Here is a 24162-nt window from a genome sequence, read left to right on the forward strand (position 1 = left end):
TCAAGCATTTCAGATAAGGGATGCTCAAACTGTAATTTCTCAATAATGGCTCGTGGGAACAAAATGGGTTTTCTTATTATGTTTTCAGAATTGTTTTGTTTCTTTACACTTGAAGGACAGCTTAGCAGGTTATAAAATCCTTATCACCCTTTCTTTCCTGTAGTAGCATATTATACAAATGCCTAAATGTTACTATGGAGGTGTGAAAAGCCAGGTTTTTTTTTTTTTTTTCCCGGTTATTAGTGACTTGATCTTTTTTTGCCTATCTGCATAAAGGATTCTTTCTTTATCACTGACTTCTTGTAACTTTACTGGACTATGTTGGTATTGACTATTTAGATCATTTTTCCCTAGTGCATGTGTGTTCTTTTAGTACGCGGATTCAAATCTATTTTTATTTCAGGACAGTATTTTAAAAAATCTTTATTTATTGTGTTTCACTGATTTGTTTTCTTATTTGGAGATCCTAGTTATGTGTGTGTTGAATCTCCCTTTGTATGTCTTTTATAACAATTTTTTTCCTTTAATTCTTATAAACATTTTTAAATTTCTTTCTTTAATGTTTTTTACTGTTTTCTGTAATATCTCTTCTTTGTTCTCCTTTCAGTTTTTCTTTATTTCTGTGATTTTGTTTTTTTCCTATAACTGTTGAGTTCTGCTAGCTTATTCTTCCTTATTCCTGTTATCTAGACATTTCTTTCTTGAATTCTTTTATTTCTGTTCTGTGGTCTTGCTTTACTGGTGGTGGCTTCACTGATTTTCTTAAATTCAGACAGAAATATTCATTTATAATTTTTACCTTCTCCTTTGTAATATAATGCCGGTGACTGTTCATTTCTACCATTTTTCTTACAGTATCATAGTGCCATGCCAATTACTTTTCCTTATAAGGTAATGAATTCTATTTTCCCTGTTGTGCTAGTTATTTTTGTGTCACTCTGACTAAAAGACTTTTGGCTCATGGTTTCAGAGATCTCAGTGCGTGGTTGGCTGACTCCATAGCTATGGGCCCCACATGAGGCAGAACATTATGGTAGAAGGTCATGGTGGAGGAAATCTGCTTAGTTCATGTCAGCCAGGGAGGAGAAAGAGAAAGAGGGAGAGGGAGAGGGAGGGGGAGGGAGAAAGAGGGAAAGAGAGGGGATGGGGAGAGGGAGAGAGGGAAGGGGAGGGATAGAGATATGAATGCCAGGGACAAAATATAAATCCCAAGGCATGCCCTTCAATGACCTACTTCTCCAGCCACACCCTATCTGCCTATGGTTACCACCCAGTTAATCCATTCAAGTGGATTAATCCACTGATTAGGTTACAGCTCTAATAATCTGATCATTTTACCTCTAAACCATTCGTGCATTGTCTCACACATGAGTTTTTTGTGGGATACCTCATATCCAAGCTGTAATACCTGTGTTGTTATTTGCAGGAGGTTTGAATGGGATCAGGGTAGATTTCTAAATTTCTGCTTCAGAGATGATTTTTTTTTCACTTGTGGAGCCTGATTATTTCTCTGTTTTGCCTCTCCAAGTCAGACTGAGTCTGGTCTTCTTGGCCAATTCTGGACCAGTTAATTTTCTTTGAGATCTGCCTCAAAGCAAGTAGTCTCCAAAATATATGTGTGTGTATGTGTGTGTGTGTGTGTGTATGTGTGTTTTCCCCCACTCACAGTGGTTCCCAAGCTGTTTTTATTGTTGGACTATTTATAATTGCACATAGTTAAGACATCCACTGTGTTTCCACTTGGCTTTAGTAAGAATATGTCATCTAAATGAATGATACTTAAGTAATTAGTATGAATGTAATGTGACATGAATAAATAATGTAATATAATATTTATACTTTAGGATCTGATCTGTGGACCATCTTGAAATGTTTAAGGATCACTAATAACCTCCAAGCTTGGATAAAAATCATTATAAACTAGTTTCCTGTGTTTACTATTCCTAATCTAAAATTGGGGTTGGCTAAGTACTTAGCTTTTGTTTTAAGAGTTTCTTTTTGGAGTTTGTAAACCAGTAGCCATATTCAGCAGCTGATGTGTTCATTTGGCCTTATGCTTTTTACAAATTTAGGTGCCAGCATTTTACAATTAGGGAGATTTCACAAGACATGAAAAAAATCTGCATTTCCAGCTGCTGTTGAGAAATTAGAAATCAGGCCATGCAAAGGCCTCACACCTGCTAGCATCAAGCATAAGATGGCTGCCACCTTTAGATGGGGCCTGTGCCCATCTTCCTTCCCTTACCTTGAGCCTACTTTGGTCATTCACATTACTTGGGTGATGTTCATTAAAAAAAATTCAAATTACAATTACTACTGTTTCTGTTAGGTATATGATAGTTGTTTGCATTTATATGGTTTAATAGTGCCTAAAAATGGTCAACTCTGATCATTAAAAACTGTTTGTTAGTGATTTCACCTACTCATTTCATGAAGTGGACTTTCAGTGGGAACCAAGAAATGAAGTGCCATTAGCAAGAGCTGCAAGTCACAAGATTTTTCAAGTTTTGTGTACCATATCACTAACCTACTAAATGAGATGTTTCCTGCTGTTTGTGTACTTATTTAATTAGCAGAATGTCTCATTTCTTCTTATGAATATAATCACATAAAATCTAGATCTTTAAAATTAGTTATTAGTTATTTTTAAAATATGAAAAATGAAACAAGTCTGATTGATTTCTGCTTATTTTAAATGATAGTATAGATAACTAAAAATTATATTCTAAAAAGATTAGCTATGAGGTTATACTGATCAAATTTTAGCAAAAAACTTTCCCAAACTTTAAAAAATTCATTAAGCATTAAGAAGCTGTACAAATCATGCATATAACACACCTACTATTAATTAGAAGTTTGTACTATTTGAGGCTTTAAGGTAAAAAAAGTTTGTAATTTAAGTATACCAAGATGTTTCTGAGTCATCCAAAAACAAAACTGATTAGCATAACTTTAGTGTTAAACATGGTTTATATTTTAAATTGGAATATAATTCATATATGATAAAATTTACCATTTTAAAATATACAATTCAGTGGGTTTTTTTTTGGTGCATATATTGCATTTTTTTTTTAATTGTAAACAAATGGGATACATGTTGTTTCTCTGTACATGGAGTCAAGGCATACCATTTGTGTAATCATACATTTACATAGGGTAATGTTGTTTGATTCATTCTGTTATTTTTTTTTCCTTCCCCCTCACCCCTCCCACCCCTCTTTTCCCTCTATACAGTCCTTCCTTCCTCCATTCTTGCCACCCTCCTTAACTCTAACCCTAAACCTAACCCTACCCCTAATGCTAACCTCTTCCACCCCCCATTATATGTCATCATCCGCTTATCAGCGAGATCATTCGTCCTTTAGTTTTTTGAGATTGGCTTATCTCACTTAGCATGATATTCTCCAATTTCATCCATTTGCCTGCAAATGCCATAATTTTATCATTCTTTATGATGGAGTAATATTCCATTGTATATATATGCCACAGTTTCTTTATCCATTCATCAATTGAAGGACATCTAGGTTGGTTGTTTTTTTCGTATAGTCACACAACACAATTAAGCATTCATCATCACCATCTAATTCCAGAACATTTCACCACCCTCAAAAGAAATTCTAAACCTGTTGGCTATCATTCCCCATTCTTCCTCTTTTTAACCTCTGGCAACCTCTTATCTATATTAAGTCTCTATAGTTTTCTTATTTTGGATACTTCATATAAATGGAATCATACAAAATATGATCATTTGTGCCTGATTTCTTTCATGTAGTATAATGTTTTCAGTGTTCATCCACTTTATAACTTGTCAGTACTTCATCCCTTTGTATGGCTGAATAATATTCCCTTGTATGGGTATACTACGTTTTGTTCATATATTCATTGGTTGATAAATATTTGGGTTGTTTTTACATTTTGGCTATTATAATGTCACTATGAACATTCATGTACAAGTTTTTGTATGGACATAGGTTTTCAATTCTCTTAAGCCTAGGAGTCAAATTGCTGGGTCATGTGGTAATACTATGTTTAACCTTTGAGCAACTACCAAACTGTTTTCCATAACAGCTGCACTATTGTACATTCTCAGCAGCAATGTAGAAGTGTTCCAGTTTCTCTACATCCTTACTAATACTGGTTATTTATTATTATTATTTTTTTAAAATTCTAACCATCCAAGAGAATATGAGGTGGTATCTTATTGTGGTTTAAATTTCCATTTCCTTAGTGATTAATGGTCTTTCCATATATTTGTTGGCCATTTGTATATCTTCTTTGAAAAAATGTCATTTCAAATTCTTTCCCCTTTTTTAAATTGGGCTACTAGGTTTTTTTATTGTTGAGTTATGCTATGATTTGGATGTTGTTTGTCCTTCCAAAACTTCATATTTTAGGAGCTTGATCCCCAGGGTGGTAGTATTGGGAGGTACTATGGATGTTTAAGAGGTGGGTCCTAAGGTCAACTGGGGGCATGCCCTCAAAAGGGATTAGCATATTGCTTATGGGACTCTGGTTGTTCTTTCAGTAGGATTGTTATAAAAAGCTTGAGCTGGTCCTACACAGTCTCTTGATTTCCTGTTTGGTGAAATGATTGCTCGTTAAGTGTTTCTTGCATTTGGTGATGCAGCTAAGGTGATAAGACCCTTAGCTGAGCCTGTACTATGCTGTCTGGACTTTCAGCCTCCAAAACTCAAGTAAAAAACCTCTTTTCTTTATAAAGTTAGCCTGTTTCTGGTATTTTTTAATAGTAATGCAAAACTAATTGATACAACTTGTAAGAGTTCTTTATAAATTCTGGATACTAGACTGTTTTTTTTATTGTTTGCTTATGCATTTAGTGTCATAAACTGTTGCCTAAGCCAAGGTCATGAACATGTATACCTATGTTTTCTATTAAGAGTTTTAGCTTTTATATTTATTTCTGAAGTCCATTTTGAGTTAATTTTTCTGTATGGAGAGAGGAAAGGGTCCAGACCTCATTCTTTTATATGTAGATACCTAACTGTCATAGCATCATTTGTTGAAAAGACTATTTTTCCCCATTCAATGATCTTGGCATCCTTGTCAAAATTAGATATGGATTTATTTCTGAACTCTTAATTGTTTCATTGATCTGTAGTTCTCTCCTTATGTCAGTACCACACTCTCTTGATTACTGTAGCTTTGTAGTAAGTTATGAATGTTATGTACATTTTATTATATTTTAATTCTTTAAAAATTCATATTCCTTTTTGTTACATATTATGACTTTAATAATGAGGCTAGTTCACTAAAATAAATTAAAAAACCATTTTGGATTTAAAAGTGTTTACTGAGTTAGGGCAGTGCTTTTCAGAATTAATATACATAATTGGATTGAATGATCTTTTTATGTCCAGATAGAGAAAATATTTACTAGTTATATGTTTTATTAGGATTTGGTTTAGAAATATCATTAGCACTCTCTCTCTCAAAAACAAAATGAAACAAAACAGGACATCAATTGTAGAAGTATTTTGTGTAATTGATCAATCAAAAATTTATTCACTACCTACTGCTAGTTAGCAAAGCGGTTGATTTATAAAATACTGGGATAGACAGTGTGATTTAGATTAATTTCTACTGAAAGAATTTTTGGGGCATAATTTTAATTTTGATGGATGGTTTTGGGAATAGTTGAGTTTCATAGGAACTCTTGTGTTCAAAAGTAACCTGTACAATGTTTTTTGAAAAAAGATGAATATGCACATTTTCACCTAATGTGATGGTTCCATTTTAAGGTTGATAGTGTTCCTTTCAGAGAACAAAGTTAACTGAAAGTAAATATATTTTGTAAAATGAAGGATAAGGAGCAAGGATGTCAACTAGAGTAATTGTTGCAGACTATTTTATTTGAGTAGGATAGAATTAGTTTTTGTGTATGAGAGACTGAATTAGGCAACCTTTTTGAAGCTTAAATAATTACTTTAAATTGTCTTAAGCCCCCAGATACTTGAATACAGATGTATTCTCAGCAAATAATATTGTTAAATAAGTATGATATTAAGGATAGCATACTATATTAGAAAAAAACATTGTCTTTTGAGTTAATATGAGTTTGGATCTTGCCACCCCCCACTTGCTAGTTGTATTACTTTGACCTAATTGCTCAGTTTCTCTGATCAGTTTCATCTTCTGTGAAAACAGAGATTACAATATTTGTTTCTTGTGAAGCTCAACTATAAAATGAATAACATGGTGTTTGGCCTTCTATGAATGATAAGTATTGTTATTATTGTTATTATTAGTGGAAAACAGCTATGCTAACCTTACATGCTTACAGGCATGTGCCACTGCACCTGCCTAACAGTATAACTCGTTCTTAACGAGTTACTTATGGTGTGAGAGACAGACAGCAGGAGTTATTTAATAACCATGTAATCACTACTGTGGAAGATGCTTTGAGAACAAGTAGAGGGGCTGTCAGGATGAAACAGAGAACTTAATGTGGAGACTTCTGGTGTCAGGGAAAGGGGGTTCCTTGAGAAAGTGACATTGAGACTGAAACCTCAGGAATTAGGTTGGCCAGGTGAAACCAGGAGGAGCAAGGACAACATGTGCAAAGGCAGAACAAGGTTTGTTGTCTTTGGGAACAAAGGGAAGGTCAGGTTGGTGGCAGCATGGAGTGAAGGGAGAGGAGTCATTTGGGAAGCTGGTGAGGCCAAATCTGAAGCCTTATGGTACGTTTGAAGAATTTTGAAGTTTAATCTTAGATGGAAACTGTGGAAGGATTTTAAATAAAGGAATGATGAAATCCAATTCTTACCTGTAATTGTACACTGTGCTTGCCTTATGAGAATGGATTAGAGAGAAGGGAAAGCCAGAGGAATGGTGGTGCGTATTGTTGGAGGCTGGGGGTTGCAGCTCTGGAAGATTCATGTGTGTGTGAAGGTAATAGGTGATTGGTTAGGGGCGATGGCAGTGGAGATGGAAAGAAGTAAATTAACTGGAAAGTTTATAGGAGGGAAAGTTGTTAAGACATGCTGAGGGATTGGATATGGAGGAGGTAGTAAAGGGACAGGTGACAGAGATGCCCCTGAGGCTTCTGGTGGGAGCTGCTCGGTGGGATGGGGAAGCCTAGAGAAGGAGCAAGAGAGAAAGATGTTTTAAAATTTAGCCTGGGGTAAATGAGAAACATCCAAGTAGAGCTATGCAGTAGATATTCATATGCACTCTGGAACTCAGAAGAAAAACTGAGCTAGAAAGAGAAATTGGGGAATTATCAGTGGCCTTTAAAGCTGTGAAGATGAGTTAGATCACCTAGGGAGATGGTTAAGTACTGAGTGATGAGACACCCAGAATCAACCCCTAGAGAGTCCAGTGTTTGGGGAGGTGGACGGCACAGACTTGGGAGGAACAGCTGGAGAGAAGTAGGAGGAATGCCTGCCTTGATAGTGCAGCACCCCAGAGTCCACAGTGTTTCAAGGGTCGCACGCACAGGGGAAAGGAGGGAGAGCTGCTGAATGCTGCTGACAGTTTCTGTTTTGTAAGATGAGAGCTAATATATCTTTTATTGTATTTGGCAAGAACAACTTCATTGAGGTGGAGAGTTGGAAACTAGGCTGGAGTTGGAGGTGGGTGATGAATGGGAAGGGATAAAATGGAAATAAGCAAGTATGACTGTCCAGAATTTTGACTGTCAAGGAATAGAGGATTTTAGTGGCAAGAATACAGGGTCAAGGCAAGTCTCTTTCTAAGACTTTATTTTTAAGAAGGAAAAGTCTAGGTCTTGACCCACTTAGGGTTGTACTGATGGAACAAAGGTCATTTACGTACACAGCTAATGTATTTTAAAAACTGTTCTTGGTGAGAATTGAATGAGTGAATGCCTCCCAGCACTCAGTGAAAGCACTTAAATGTTGGCTATAGTGGCAAAGACAGAGAGGTCCACAGCCTCCATGATCTAATCTTAACCAGAATTCTTTCTGCAGTAGTAAGACTGCTCTCCTACAGTCCCTCTGCATTTATTTTTATTGATATTCTTCCTTTTCCTAAAATCTGCTCTTCTATTTCATCAAAAATTTCTACCTGCTTATCTAGTACCTGGACACCGTTCCCCACAGTTTCTGCTGTTTCCTTTCTGAAAATCTGGTATCTCCTCCATAATTGTGTTTCCTAAACATTGGGCTTTACTGCAGTGCTTAGAGTTATCTCCTTGAGGTCAGGAATTCATATGTCTCTCAAATACCATCTGTGGATGAAAAAAGAAGTGTGTCTTGAAATATGTGCTAATATTTTCCTAATATATATGTATATAGTTCCTGTTTTGACTAATAAATCTTTTGAAGGCATTATAGACTTTAGTAGCTTTTTTTATGGATATTTTCACTTGGTGCTAGAAGAGCTATTATATAAGTCTGCCACATTTTTGGACTTTAAAAAGAATATTCATACTTAAAAAGATTAGGAATCACTGCTCTACAACATAAAACATTCAGAGTTCTGCTTTATGTTCTTTCTTTACTTTTGTAGTTCTTGTCTTTTGTCAATTGCTTAAGGGCAGGGATTGTTCCTTCTTTTACCTTACAGTGAAGGTTGGCAAACTACAACCCTTGGGCTAAATCCAATTCATTTCCTGTTTTGTAAGTCCCCTCCAGCTAAGGTTTTTACAGCTGAACTTTTGCAATCAGTCTGACATACAAAAACAGTAACTTTAAACTTCAATTAAGCAAACTGTTATCTCTCCCAACAAGGAATTCCATTCTTCTCATTAGTAGATCTGTATTACAAAGAGTTACATTCAGTTATTATCTTTTATATTTTGAATTTGTCAATAAAAATCTTGTAGAAACATATTAGAAAATATTACCTAAGTGCCTACATAATATCTTCAGTTTTCTGTTTTGGCTATATGTCTTAAATTTTTTACTGACCATCTTTACTCTCTTTTAGAAAACATTTACCAACTCCTGCTTTACAGTAGTTATTCCCAAATTTGTCTGTACATCTGAATTATCTGGGGAACATTATATAAGTGTAAATATATATATGGATTCCACTACTTTGAAGATTCTGATTCAGTACAGCAAAAGTGGAACCTAGGAACACACATTTTTAGCAAGATATTGAATAGTTTAGGAATCTCTGCCTTGTAATGTATTATGAGGGTTTAATCCCAAGAAATAATTAAATGAATATTAAATTATGTCAGAGGATAACTTCAACATTTACTAGCTATAGAATCTGATCCCAGGATCTACATTTTCTATAGATTTTTAAAATTTCTAGTTTCCTAGCTAGGCACAATGGCACACACCTGTATTTCTAGCTACTTAGAAGGCTGAGACAGGAGAATCAAGTTCAAGGCCAGCCTGGGCAAGTTAAGAGAGACCCTGTCTCAAAATGGAAAGAACTGGGGGTATAACACAATGGTAGAGTTCTCCTGTGTTCAACTCCTAGTACTACTACTACTGCTACTACTATTACTACTACTAAATTCTAGTTCCTTATCATAGACAATTTTGCTTTACTTTCCACAATAGTAGTTCTTTTATCTTTTAGGGTTCACAAGAACATCTTTTAGAATCTGATGAAAGTTATGCTACCCCCCCCAAAAAATGTGCACCTGTATTAGTTTCCTGTGATTGTCATAATAAATTACTATAGAAGTGCTTAAAACAATAGACATTTATTTTCTCAGTGTTCCAGAGGCTAGAAGGTTCTAATCAAGGTGTCAGCAGGTGAACCCCCAAAGGCTCTATGGGAGATCCCTTGCTTTTCCAGCTTCCAGGCTATGTTCCTGGGCTGTGACTGCATCACTCAGTCTGTGCTTCCAGGGTCTCATTGCTGTCTCCTCTTCTATGTATATTTCTTATAAAGACAAATGTTGTTGGATTTAAGGTCTATTTGGATAATCCAGGATAAGTGCTTCCTCTTGAGATCCTTAACTTAATCACATTTTTTATCATATAGGGTAACATTAACAGGTTCCAGGGATTTGACATGGACATCTGGGGGGACCTCTTTGGCTTCCCACAGTACCTTTGCATATGCTCACAATTTTACAGTTTCAATAGGTAATAACTCTCTGAAATCCCTTTATAGACCATAGACTCTAGGTCTGAACTCCTTGTTCAGTGAGAAGCTTACACCTATGGTGTGTTCTAATTATTTTTGTTCTCTTATTTCTCTGTATCATGTTCTTAATTCTTACTAATACCAGGCTTGAAATGATTTTTTTTCTTCTGGCCTTAGATTCTTCAATTTATAGTTTACTCTTTAAATTAATTTCTCTGATTCTTTTAGGAACCATTTATCTTCTGCTAAGACTTATTTTTAAAAGAAAAGGCATTTTACTTCATTCTGCAGACTGGGGAGTAGCTTTTATATAGATGATAGATAACTAGTAATGTCTCCAATGAGAAGAGAAACTTACCAATACAGGGTATCTGTGTTCCAGTCTTTTAGTAAGTGCTTACACGTGGCTTCTTATTTAATACTGAAAACAATCCTGAGAGGACATATCATTAACCCCTTTTTATAATGAGCAAGCGAGGACTGGTAGGAATTAAGTAACTTGCTCCGAGTGGGTGATAAAGCTAGCAAGGTGCAGAGCTGGTCTTTGTATGAAGGTCTTCTCTAAAACCCATTATACCATGAGAACATAGCACATTTCATGTTTAGTTGAATGGTTACTAATCCCATTAGATAGAGACAATCTTCACTTCAGTTGCAGGGATCAAAAGACATGGCTTTTCATCAGATTTATGTGCTTACTTAGAGTATTACCTTGCATCAGTATCTTATTGGATCCTTAGCTTTAAATAAGACTGACACTTGTTTTTATATGTCTTTTAAGGCTGTTGTAGAAATTGAGAGAATATGAATGAAAACCGTTCCAAATAGGAAAATTTTACTAAGATATAGTACAATTTTTTTTTTCTCATTTTATTATATTCTTAGTACTTTCTTCTTTTCATTCCTAAATTTCAAATTTGGGAAATGTGGTCAAGCCTCAGACCAGACACTTTTAAAATCCCAGCTGTGAATTTCTTTTGCTTAAGAGCTCTTGGGCATTTGGCTGGTGTGAATGTTCTAGAAAGAGCAAAAAAAGAGCAACATTGGGCTTCCCCAACTTTGTCTAGCTCAGTTTTACTTAACATATTTGTGAAAGCTTTCTGAACAGTTCTTTTTCCTGGGCCAGTTTTTAATTCCTCTTTACTCTTGGTCCTGGGTTTTTTGGGACTGTGCTCTGGAGACTAGTTCCCTTTTGTCTTATCATCCTCTCCTAATTTCTTCACACCCTCATTCATCTTATCAAAGGCTAATGTCCCATCTTTTCTTGCTTTACCACACTAATACTACCTCCTTCCATCTTGTTCTTCCAGGATATAAAGATCTTAAAGACATTCTTATCTTAAAAAATAAATACTCCCTTGTAACAAACCACCACTCTTCCTCATTCCTACTACCTTCTTTCCTTCCCTTCTATTGCCAGTTCCTTTTATCTGCTGGCTTTCTGTTATCTATAAGATAATATTGAGAATTCTGCTGCTCTAATAGACTTGTTCCCCAAGCCTTGCCTCTTCAGCCTTATCTTTTAGTAATCTTTCCCTTTATTCTTCCTGTTATGTAGAATGTTTCTCCTACCAAGAACAATCCCTTTGTTTTGGATTCCATTCCTTCCTCAGGAAACTTCTTCCAGTGTACTTTCATGAAAGTTCTCATATTTTCAATTATAATTGTGTTAAAGACAGATATTTTCTGAGAAATGTATCTTTAGGTGATTTCGTCCTTTTGTGAACATCACAAAGTATATTTATACAAACCTAAACTACACACCTAGGGTGTATGAATTAGTTACCCTCATGTATGCTGTCCATCATTGACTGAAACTTAATTATACAACACATAAATATTTTCTTAAAGAATGGGAGCATATGGTGGTCTGGGTCTGCACTCCCAAATAACAAATATCAGTGAGAGACTGGAGCTGAAGAGTAACTGCCCTCCTTGGATGGGACATGTGCTTTCTATTTAGATAGTCTCACAGCTTCCTGCTGTCATGAAGGAAGCCTACTTTGCTCAGTTGTCACCTGCGTGGTAACAAAAAGAATTTTATATTCCTGGTCTATATTTCACTCTTTGACTTTTAAAAATAATTCCATAAGCTGGACTTGTATTTACAGGTACAACCTTATTTCCTCTTCTCACCAACTCTCTGTTCCAGAAGATCTCTACCAGGCGTGTTCCTCATGTTCTTAGGAGCTCTTCCTTTCATGTTTCAGCTCACAAGGATTTCTTCTTTTCTTAGCTCCTGTGGTACATACTTTCATGTGTATTTTCTTATTCCCCACCTTGTCTTTTATTCCCAACAAGTGAGCATATTCCTTGAGGGCAGGGAATCATATTTCCTTATTGAAAAGTTTGCTTAAGTTTTATATGAAAGGAAATGTACCTTTAAAAAACTAAAATCATACTGCTTGGTGAGATGCTGGCATGATGATGGGGACAAGAGAACTGAAAATGACAGGGAGCAGCAGATTCACAATTCTAGGTTCATGCTTACTCCAGGGCATGCATCTGTTGACTGGAAAGACAGACAAAATTGCATGTACTCTTCAAAATACTTCTCTCTTTTTCTTCTTTTCTTCCACCTTCTCCCTTCTCTCCAGGTCTACTTTGTCTACATTTTCTTTTTGCTAAGCTCACATAATTGATTTTTATAAGTTCATTACTTCATGATAGAATTCCAGTATACTTACCTGTCTCTCACAATGGTGGAACCCTGTGTCTCTATGAAAAGAATAAACCCAGTTGAATGAATGCATACATCAATAAGTGCTTTGGGGGATAGTGAGCAGGAGGTGGTGCAAATTAATTATACTTACCATCTGTGTTTTTCTTTGCAGCTATTCAGTCGGGCAAGGAGCAGCCACAGAATTCTGTTTCTTGTTATTTGACTTATAATTTCTGTGAAGTGAAGGATCTAGATGAATATATCTCTCTAAATTCCTTTCTATCTCTATATATTTCTTGAAGATTGAAACCTCTACAATGTATCAGTCTGTTCTAAAGCTTTTTAGAGGTCTGGTAGGAAAGCAAAGAGACATCTATGTGATATACTTATTTCCTGGCAATTTGGTATAATTCTTTGCCTTTAGGAGAAGTTAGAATTTCCTTTTTTCTAGTTACTCAATACTACTTAATTCTGTTGCTTAAACTTTTTCCAGTGGAATAAAATTAAAATACCTTTGATTCAAATCCTGATCTCTGAATTCAGTATAGCGTTCTATTGGTCAACTCATAGATAAAGGAGCTATTTAAAAGATTGAGAAAGTAAACCTTTGAGCAAGTTGAGAGTTTTGTAGCAGGTACTGCTGTTGGAGTATATTATAGAAAGAAACCCTAGTAGCTACCTCAATTCTCAGTGGCTTAACAAAGTAAATTTGAACTAGATTACTGTGGGGAAAGAGGTTGTTAAGCAGGTAATGTAAGAAACATTTAAGAAATAAAAAGAGTATAGTCTATTTAGTAATATCTTCCTTCAATTACTTTGACTTGGAGGAAAGAATATTTACTATCTGGCTCTATGAGAAGTTTGCCGATCTCTGTTCTAGGGTAAATACCAAGAAGTGGGTTTGCTGGGTTATATGGTGTCTTTTTAACTTTAAAGAAATTGCTGGACTCTTTTCTATAAAGGCTACACTATTTCTCACTGTCTCAGCAATTTTCTAATTTCTTTTTGCCCTTGCTAGTCCTTGGTATTATCAGTAGTTTTAAATTTTAGTCATTTTATTAAGTATATAAAGGTAGCTCATTGTAGTTTCAACTTTCATTTCCTTGGTGGCTAATGATGTTAAACATCTTTTCATATGGTTAGTTGCAGTTCATATGCTGTATCCTCCTTGGTGACATGTCTAAGTCTTTCGTCCATTTATTGGGCTGTTTAATGCTAAGTTTAAGAATTCTTTATATATATGCTGGATACAAATTCTTTTGGATATGTGATTGCGTATATTTTCTCCCATTTTATTCCCTGAACACAATGTCTTTTCCTGAACAAAATGTTTAAATTTTGGAAAAGTTCAATTTCTTGATTTTGTTTTCTTTTATGGGTTGCATTTATTTGTGAGTATGTAATAGCTAAGAACCCCAGGTCATGGAGATTTTCTTTTTTTTTTTTTTAGAAGTTTATACTTCTATGTTTTGCATAGATCCATTTTGAATTAATTGTTAAAAGCATGAGGTTTGAGTAGAGGTTCACATTTTTACAACAGTATTTGTTGTAAAGAATGTTCTTTCTCCATCCAACAGATTTTATATTTTTGTCAGAAATAATTTAGCCATATTTGTGTGGTCTACTTCTGAACCCTCTTTTCTGTTTTTTTGATTTATGTGTGTGTCTTTTCACCAATACCACACCAACTTCATTTTTGTAACTTTTATAGGAAGTTTTGAAATCAGGTAGTATGACTCTTCCAACTCTGTTTTTCTTTTTCAAGTTTGTTGGTCTTTCTATACAAATTTTAGAAACCACTTATCTGCAAACATTCTTATTGGGGGTTTGATTTGAATTATATTTGTAGATCAAATTATGGTTTAGTAAACATCTTGGCTATGTTGAGTCTTTTGGTTCATGGATATGGTATGTCTCTTCATTTGAGCTCTTTTGATTTCTTTCATTAGGATTTTGGTAGTTTTCAGTATATAGATCCTATATATGTGTTTTAGATTTATTGCTAAGTATTTCATTTGGGGATGCTAGTTTAAATAAAAATAATTGATATTTGTATGTTAACCTTGTACCCTGCAACTTTGCTAAACTTCCTTATTAGGAGCTTTCTGTAGATCAGTTGAGATATTCTACATAGGCAGTCGTGTCATTTGTAAACAAGAATTTTATTTCTTTATTAACAGCTTGTATGTCTTTTATTTCTTCTTATTACACTTTTTTTAAACCTGGCTAGGACTTTTGGTACACTGTAAAATAAGAGTGGTGAGAATAGAATGGTCATCATTGCCTTGTTTTTAGTTTTAGAGAGAAAATATTCTAAACACTACTAAATATTATGTTAGCTGTAGGTTTTATGAAGAAGCAATCACATTGAGCAAATTCCCTCTAGTTTGCTGAATTCGTTAAATGCTTTTTCTTTTATCAATTTATGTCATGAAGGTTTTCTTCATGAAAGTGTCTCCCTTTTCTGTTTTCTGAAAGAGATGACAGAATTGATGTTATCATTATTCTTTTCAAATGTTTGGTAGAATATTCTAGTGCAACCACATGGGCTAGTCAAACTTTTTTTTGTTTTTTAGAAGTTTTTAGACTCTAAAATCAGTTTGTTTTATAAAAATGACTTTTTGATTATCTGTTTCGTCTTGAATGTGTGTTGGTATTTGATAGTTTTCAAGGAATTGGTCCATTTCACTTAAAGCTGTCAAAAAATTTGGTGAAATTATTCTTCAGTATTTCTTGTTTGTGTTTGAATATCCTTGGTGTCTGTTGCACTGTCTTCTCTTTTATTGCTGACATTAGTGATTTATGTATTTTTCTTTTTCTTTGTGAGTTTTGTTAGAAATTAATTTTATAAGTTGTGTTGACCTTTTCAAAGAGTCACTTTTGATTTTATTGGTTTTTTTTTCTGTTTTCCATATAATTGATTTCATTGATCTTTGCTTTTAATTCTTTGTGTTCTTTGGTATTTTATCAATCTAGGCTTTATGTCTAAAAAATTTAAGTTTATGAATTTATTCACTGACTCAGAAAACATGTTTAAAAAAAATCCTTGATTTTCCTAAATTTGTGTGTTTCAGCCAGGTTTATTACATAAAATCACCCTTGTGTATAATCTTTGAGTTTTGATAGATAAACATGATTATATAATCACCACAATCAAGATATAAAATATTCTATTACCTCCCAAAATAAACCTTTGACTTTTGATTTATTTCTTTTGGTATCTTAACATTTGTAGGAAAGGTCATTTTTAATCTCTATTTTAAGAAAATCACAGAACTTTTTAGAGCAGAAACCTCATAGTTTTTTGCTTTTTATACTTATTTGTCTAACACTTCACTGTGATCAATAGTCTGTACTCAGTATTAGAGAATTAACTAATGTGTAGGACTTGCATGCAATGCATTATTATATAGCCATTAAAAATCATGTTGTGGAAGAATAGTTAATGACAGCCTATTTTTAAAATATCATATGAATAAAACATGTTAAGATTCATTCCTTTTGTTTAAAAATTACTTTGTATTCAGAAAAATCACCGAAATATATATTACAAAATTTTATGGGCTGGGGAGATAGCTCAGTTAGTAGAGTGCTTGCCTTGCAAGCACAAGGCCCTGGGTTCAATCCCCAGCACCGTAAAAAAAGAAAAAAATTATTAGTGTTTTCTTATCCCTGGTTAATGCTATTTTGGGTAATTTTTTTCTTCATATTATTCTGATTTACTACAGTGAACGTATATTATTTTAATATTCAGGATGCTATACTTTTTCAGAAAAATAGCTCTCGTCTTTTAGATATTTTAAAAGTAGATTTTCTAGTTTGTATTTGAATTTTATTATAATTTGAGTTATATAAATAGATGGAATTTTTCTTTATTATAAATATATAAACCAGTTCTACATTAAGCAAGTTAAATTTAAGATGCCTGCATCTGGACCAAATGACATGTTGATTTTTCTAAGATACCCATTGCCTCTTTAGACTTGGTTATTATTTAACTATCATTCAGAAAACACTTACTTTCTTGGCAGTATCCCTCTTTTCCCCTCCTTTTACTGCCACCTGCCAACATTGTTGAGTACTTTGGGAGTTGGCCTGCCCATCCCACTCTCTGGCATAATCATGTACAACTTTAGATGCTGCCTGGGAAGTTTATCCAAGTTCCTATCCTGAAGGTTCTTTGACCCACTGCATGTCAGCAGTGATAGTGTGATATAGTGGTTTGAATTCTATTTCCCCTACTTCCTGAGCATAACTTTGAAAACAGTGCTTAATCTTTTGTGTCTCATTTTTCTCATTTATAAATTGGAGATAATGCTATTGTACATTTGGGATTTTGTGAATATTAAATAAGAAAATAATGATTACAAATTACTAATGCTTGGCATATAGTAAGCATTCCAGAAATGTGCACTTAAGATTAGAATTATTTACTTATGTATCTATTTAATAATATATGCAGCTATTTTTATTATAGTTAAGCATTTCCTCCAAAAGCTACACCTTAACACTTGACCCCAAAATTTTAGCTGCTTAAATTTTAAGTACTAAAAAAAAGGGAACACTTACCATGATTTCCTAGTGTATTCAATGTACTTGTTGAAGGAACAAAATCAAACTTATCAATGCTTTAATCACAGTATAAATCAGATTCACCAGCAGGGCTTATCAAGATGTCTGAACTTTCCTTCTGGAAGTTTGAATAAAATATTGTGGAAATCAGGGTGGCATCAAGCATCTGTATTATGATTGCCCTCACTTTCTCCTCTATCTTAATCACCTTCTTGCTTGATTTTGTTTCCTCACCAGTCTGCCCTATGTTAATCAGTATCCTACGCTATTTTCATACAACCACCCTTAGTAACTTACTTTCTCTGTGTCTGTCTCTCCCTTTCTCCCTCCCTCCCCACTTCTATTTGTTCTGGTAACCCTTGACCTTGTATAAATACAATCCAGTCTGCCTCTAATCTGGGCTGCTGAAAACTGTGGTATTTGAGCTGTGTGAAATTCATTCTTGGGATATTTTGGCTCTTAACATCTTTACTATCATATTAGAATGTGTGACCTTACATGACACAGAAGGCATATGGCTCATTTGGTTAATAGTGATTCCAAAAGGGACTTCACTGTCTTTTAATTCCAATTATTCATGTTTTCTATGATACCATCAATTTTACCTCATTTTTATAGCATGTTTGAGTGGTACTAATGATATTAATAATGTTTCATAAATGAGAAAAACTAAGGCACAGTATGGCAGAATAGTTTGTGCCATCAGTTGGTGGGCAATTCTTTTTGGGCTTTAGAAAGGAAAGTTATTATGGTTATATATTAAGCCACCTTCTCCACATTAATTCTGTTTTGTGGGTCAATATAATGACCTTGGCATCACTGTTTTCAAGGAGTTTTTGATGGGTTTTTATGTTTGTCTTCTTTCTGAGATATAATTTCACATCTCAATTGTAATCTATAATTTTTGGGAGACATGTATTGGTACATATATTAGAGTGTCTGAGTGTATATGTGTATATGTAGTAGTAGGTGATAATCTTTAGCTTTGTTCTTTAATAAAAAAATTCAGTACAATTAAGACTTTTCTTTTAGTTTTTACTTAGTTGCCCTTCATTCCCTTTGGAAATAGTCGACCTGACCCTTTTTTTTTTTTGAGAATTTATTTCATAGAACAGTGTGGTAGAATATTTTTGTTCTTCTAAGCAAGTGCAATTTAAGAACTGGCAGGTGTTCATAGCTTCTGTTCTTTAATATGTGAATAATCCTGTTCCTTGGTTAAGATATTAGCTTTATATTATATTTACTGTTCCTAGGATACCAGAATATTACCTGAGAATCACAGCTACTTCAATATAAAATAGGTGTTTTTTTCTTTGAACATTTTTTTATCTTGATTTTGTTATTTACTTTCCAACAGTGAACCTTGAAGTATGTTATGTTCTAAAAGAATACTATATATTGGAAATTAAATTCGTCGTCAAATAAAATTTTATAAAATTCAGCATGACTTATGTGTTAGGATAATTTCTTAATAAAATGTTGATCCAGCCACTTTCACTTCTTTGATTTTGCATGGTGTGTGAGTTTTGGTAAATTTTTTTGGAGGGGTGAGTGCTTGGGATTAAACTCAGGGTCACTCAACCAGTTAGCCACATTCCCAGCCCTATTTTGTACTTTATTTAGAGACAGGGTCTCACTGAGTTGCTTAGCATCTTGTTTTTGCTGAGGCTGGCTTTGAACTTGAGATCCTTCTGCCTCAGCCTCCCAAGCCACTGGATTACAAGTGTGCACCACCACGCCTGGCCAAGTCTTGTTGACATTTAGTCTGAAAGTAAGGCTTGGTTAAGTTCTGGTTGAGAGATAAAACATGTTGAATGAACTCTTACTTATTATTCTTTGAAAGTATTTAAAAATGAACACTGAGGACCGTTTATATACATAATGTAAGAAATCTATTAAAATATTCTAAATGTTAAAAGTGGCCATGCATGGTGGTGCACACCTGTAATCCCAGCGGCTCTGGAGGCTGAGGCAGAAAAATTGCAAGTTCAAAGCTAGACTCAGAAACTTAGTGAGGCCTAAGCAACTTGGTGAGATCCTTTCTCAAAAAAAAAAAAAAAAAAAAAAAAGGGATGAGTATGTAGCTCAGTGGTTAAGTACCCTTGGGTTCAATTCCTGGTACCAAAAAAAAAAAAAAATATATATATATATATATATATGTATATATATATAATGCAGTTCTTTTTCTATACTTGATAAGGAAAAAAAGTCTATAACTTGGGGGAAGATAAGATGGAAAGGGGTAATAGAGATTGGGAAAAGTTAGGGGTATTATATTAATTTCTTAAGACTGCTATTATAAACACTTGGCAGCATACAAGAAGAGAAAATTTGTTCTTCACAGTTCTGGAGGCTAGAAGTCTGAAATTAAGGTGTCAGCAGGGCATGTTCTCTCTGGAGGATACAGGAAAGGATCCGTCCTTGCCTATTCCTAGTTTCTGGTGATTGTCTACTGTCCTCAGTGTCACTTGACTTGTAGTTGTACCACTTCAACCTCTGCCTGTCTTCACATTGCTTTCTCCCTGTGTATGTAGCTGTGTCCAAATTTCTCACTTCTCTCTCTCTTTTTTTTTGGCAATTATGTCACCTGCGTGTTTTTCCACTCATGGGTCTAGCTAGGTGTGTTCTCTTTTCCATTCACCTAGCAGAGATTGCATTTAAAGGAATGTTTGATTATGAAATGTCTATTTAAATATGATACATTTATTTATATAGATGTGGAACCAGAAAACTTTCCATGTTGCCACTTGGCCCATTATTTATAGAACCAAGCTAGCCTTTCTTTTTTCTTTTAAGAAAATTGCTATTCATTTTAGAATAATACTTGAAATGTTCTTATTTTATAGCCACAATACCTGATGATGACTTATTGAATGAATAATTAGTGGAATACTGTGTGTGTGTGTGCATGTGTGTTTGTGTGTATCTGCCTGTCTCTGTTGAAGGGTTGTCAATTAAACCATGAAATGGGGAGTTTTCATTTAGTAAATATGTTCTCCCCCCCTTTTTAAAAACACAGCTTGTGGTGTCCTCCACACGATTCTATATTTTGTTTTTATTACTTATAGTATATTATTCCATATTAGTACATAAATACTGTTTGCATAGTAGTTCATTGCATATATAATTTCTTTAGCTAGTCTGCCTTTAAAAAATTTCTAATTGTGGTAAAAGGCATACCACACAAACCTTAACCATTTTTAAGTGTACAATTCTTTATTAAGTGTATTCACATTATTGTCTTCAAAACTGAAATTGTACAATTGTTCCTCTGTATCTGTGGGTTCCACATCTGTGGATTCAACCAACTCTGGGTCAAAAATGTTTGAAAAACAATTGCATGTGTACTGAACATGTAGACTTTGAAAAAAAAAAAGTTTTATTTTATTTGTTTTAAGACTTTTTTGTGGTCATTATTCCCTAAACAATGTAGTTTAACAACTGTTTACATAGCATTTACACTGTATCAAGTATTATAAATAACCTAGAGATAATTTAAAATGCATAGGAGGATGTGGGTAGGTTATATGCAAATAGTGTGTCACTTTTTATAAGGAATTTGAGCACAGATTTTGGTGTCCTTAAGGGCACTTGGAACCAGTCTACTGCAGATAAGGAGGAATTACTGTACTTATTAAACAACAACTTCCTCTCCTCCAGCCCCTGGCAACCATTGTTCTACTTTCTGTTTCTGTGAATTTAAGTTGGTTTCCCTTTTTAGTTATTTTCATCTTTGCTTTTGCAAACAATGCTGCAGTAAATAGCTTTGCATATGTGTCATTTTGCATATAAATTAGTATATCTGTAGAATGAATTTCTAGAAGTGGAATTGCTGGGTAAAAAGGTTTGTTCATCCTTAATTTTGAAAATGTAGTGCCAAATTGACACTACAGAAACGAAAGTGTACCAATTTCTATTTTCCATAGCAATGCATCAGCTGTTTAAATATGTTTCAGTGAAGTTAGCTTGTCGGCTGAACCAAATTGGGAACATGGGAAAGGAAGTGCCCTGAAAAAGAATTGGTGCTGTTACAGTTTACAAGAACCTGGGCTCTCCCACAGTGTTTCTACCTTTATTCAAAGGAGCATTTGGCACCATCCATTAACATCATTTCCATGCCATATTCACTTAAAAATCTTAAAATAAAAACATTTTTTCATAGAGCCTATAAGCTATTTGAATATGAGTAATAACAGCTAATAGAATGATTGCAATACCTTACTTTGCAGGTAGGTATCACAACTTAATATATGTTCAGCCATGCTGAAAATTTCCTTAGGACAGAATTTTAAGATCTTTAATATGAAACAGATTAAATAGATTTCAGTAGAAATTAAAAATTTAGAAGAACCCTTTCTCAAATGAACAGTTATGTAGAGCTCTACTGTATTATAGGGAGCTCTAACATATTGGGGTGATAGGGGTGAGTGGGGAAGGAGGTGGGAATGTGGGGAAGGTGGCTCCAGGCCCCCATCCCTATTTCATCCAGAAATGTTCCACATAGGAGACTCAACTTCTCTCCTTGTAGCAGTGAGAGAGATGAGGATAAGGTGAAAGTGAATGCTAATGTATAATCAGCTTCTGGTGATTCATGTCAGGCATTTGAGGAATCCTAGAAGCTTCTTTGCAAGATCATGATATTTGAAAACTGAAGCTCCATTTCATTTTTCCTATGAGGTAAATTTGCTATAAAGTAAGGCATAACTCCATAGAAAGTACTCTCTTCCTTAGAATATATGTATAGGTTTTAGTGCCATGACTATTCATCTGAAGATTTTAAGCAAATTTAACTTATTTATTGTTTTTTTTATTTTAAAGTGAAAATACATAGTTTTGCTTTGTTCAAATTTTTTATATATATAATGGGATTTGCAGGGTCTGAGAAACCACCTCCTAATGATGATTCATTCCCAGACTTTTTTCAGTTGATTGAATTAACACATAAATATTATTCCTTCTTTAAAAAGAATGTGCAGTATCTACTCTTGCAGTTTGCCTTGATTAGTTGGTCCAAAAATATGAGAAAAACAAAACTCTTGCTTAAGTGCTGAGGGTGTAACTCAGTGGTAGAGCACTTTCCTATCCTGCTTGCAGCCCTGGATTCAGTCCCCAGCACCATGTAAATAAAACCAACTCCAGTTCATTTCCTCCTACTACACTCTCACAACACTGATCACTTTTGACAGTAGTGTGAAGTTTTTCCCGCATTCATCAAGCAAGCATTTCTGCAGCACATACCAGCTGGGCATCCTCTAATCCAAGTAGTTCCAATACTATCTACCTGCAGATAGCATCAGATTCAACTGGTTAAGGACTCATTCCCCAAGACTGCTCACCTCCTCCATCTTTAAATGCCAGTCACAAGTTCCAGGTTGTTTTACTAATTGACCAGCTATAAATCAGGGTTCCTATCACTTCCTCCTTGTGTTTGATTAATTTGCTAAAGTAGCTCACAGAATTCAGAGAAACGTGTACTAGCTTATTATAAAGGCTAGAACGAAGGACACAGATGAAGAAATGCATAGGGCAAGATATGAGGAAAGAAGCACAGAGCTTCCATTCCTTCTTGGGAATGCCACCCTCTAGGAACCTCCACGTGTGCTGCTCTGTGAACCCCGTCCTTGTGGATTTTTATGGAGATGACTTTGCTTATCTAATGCTGATAGATAGGTGGGGAAACCAGCAAGGACTGTCTGTTCAGGATCTCTTCCTTCCTGGTATGGGTCAGGATCCCTTCTCAAATGAGAGTCTTATCATCTATTGTCAGACAAGGTAGTCAGAGAAAGGTGGGGAAGATTAGAGTTTCTGTGACCCACCGTAGGAAAGATAGTTTCTATGACCTGGCTTGGGGAGGAAGTTATGAACCAGGAACCAAAATGTAATATCATAATATCATAGTTGATAATTGATTTTGTGGAGATTAGCATATAGAAATACCCTTCATTCTTTTATAGAATTATTCTCCTCCATTTTATCATAATTTTCTTGTCTTTTCCCCTGTTGATAAACATTTTAGTTGTAATAAACATCCTTAATACCTGCATCTTTGCCTATTTGGACAATCCTATTTGGATTCTATAGAATAAATTCTAGGAAATAGAACTTCTAGATCAAAGGTTTGACCATTTTATATTTTAATGGATAGTTTGGAAATGTAGAAAATGTTATATTGACTTCCTTATTTTTATAGGAAATGAACGTGGTTCTAAACTTTCAGATATTTTAGCTAGGTGACATCAACAATATATACCATTTTTTGTGATAGAAAATGCTTAGTCATGTAAAAATCTTTAAAACAATACTTTGAAACTTATATTCTTACAGTGATGGAATGGGGGGAAGATATTAAAGCAATTTCAGAAGATGAAGCTGTGATGTTGGTGAACCATCAGGCGACAGGAGATGTGTGCACACTGATGATGTGCCTGCAGGACAAAGGACGGGTAAGCCATCCTGAATGCAATAGGTGGACAAATAGAAGGGGAATGCAAGAAAGAATCAATTCAGGTATCTCACTGTGGTTTGAAACACAAACTAAACTTAACATGTATACTTTTCTTGAAAATTTAAAACATATAAAAAAGAAAAAAATAGTAATCCTAAGCTGCTCTAGGAGGAGAATTTAGGAACCTAACCCCCCCCCCCCACATACACACACAATTAGGTGAAAGCAAAGCTGATATAATTCAAATTAAGGACTGTCTTGAGGTAGAATGGTGTATTGCCAGTTTGAGAACTACAAATACCAAAAGAAGAAAGGAGAGTAAAATTAGCCAGTGAATTAGGTAGGTGTTCTTGGGGACCTTTAGCCAGAAGAAAAGAGGGTCATTATTACTTTGGATTTCATTTACAAAGTCGATTGAAAGGTAAAATAGGAGGCTTGCTTTATTCAG

General features: G+C 34.6%; 1 protein-coding gene across 3 annotated transcripts in view; it reads left to right on the forward strand.

The window, feature by feature from the left end:
- Positions 1–24162, forward strand: part of LPGAT1 (lysophosphatidylglycerol acyltransferase 1) — a 115392-nt gene that overhangs the window by 57303 nt on the left and 33927 nt on the right. For all 3 annotated transcript variants that reach the window (XM_079107615.1, XM_079107616.1, XM_079107617.1), the window contains exon 3: positions 23594–23712. In XM_079107615.1, the coding sequence (XP_078963741.1) occupies positions 23594–23712 (119 nt within the window). The remainder of the gene's footprint in view (positions 1–23593; positions 23713–24162) is intronic.

The sequence above is a fragment of the Sciurus vulgaris genome, assembly GCF_902686455.1.
Source record: "Sciurus vulgaris genome assembly, chromosome: 12".
NCBI lineage: Eukaryota > Metazoa > Chordata > Mammalia > Rodentia > Sciuridae > Sciurus > Sciurus vulgaris.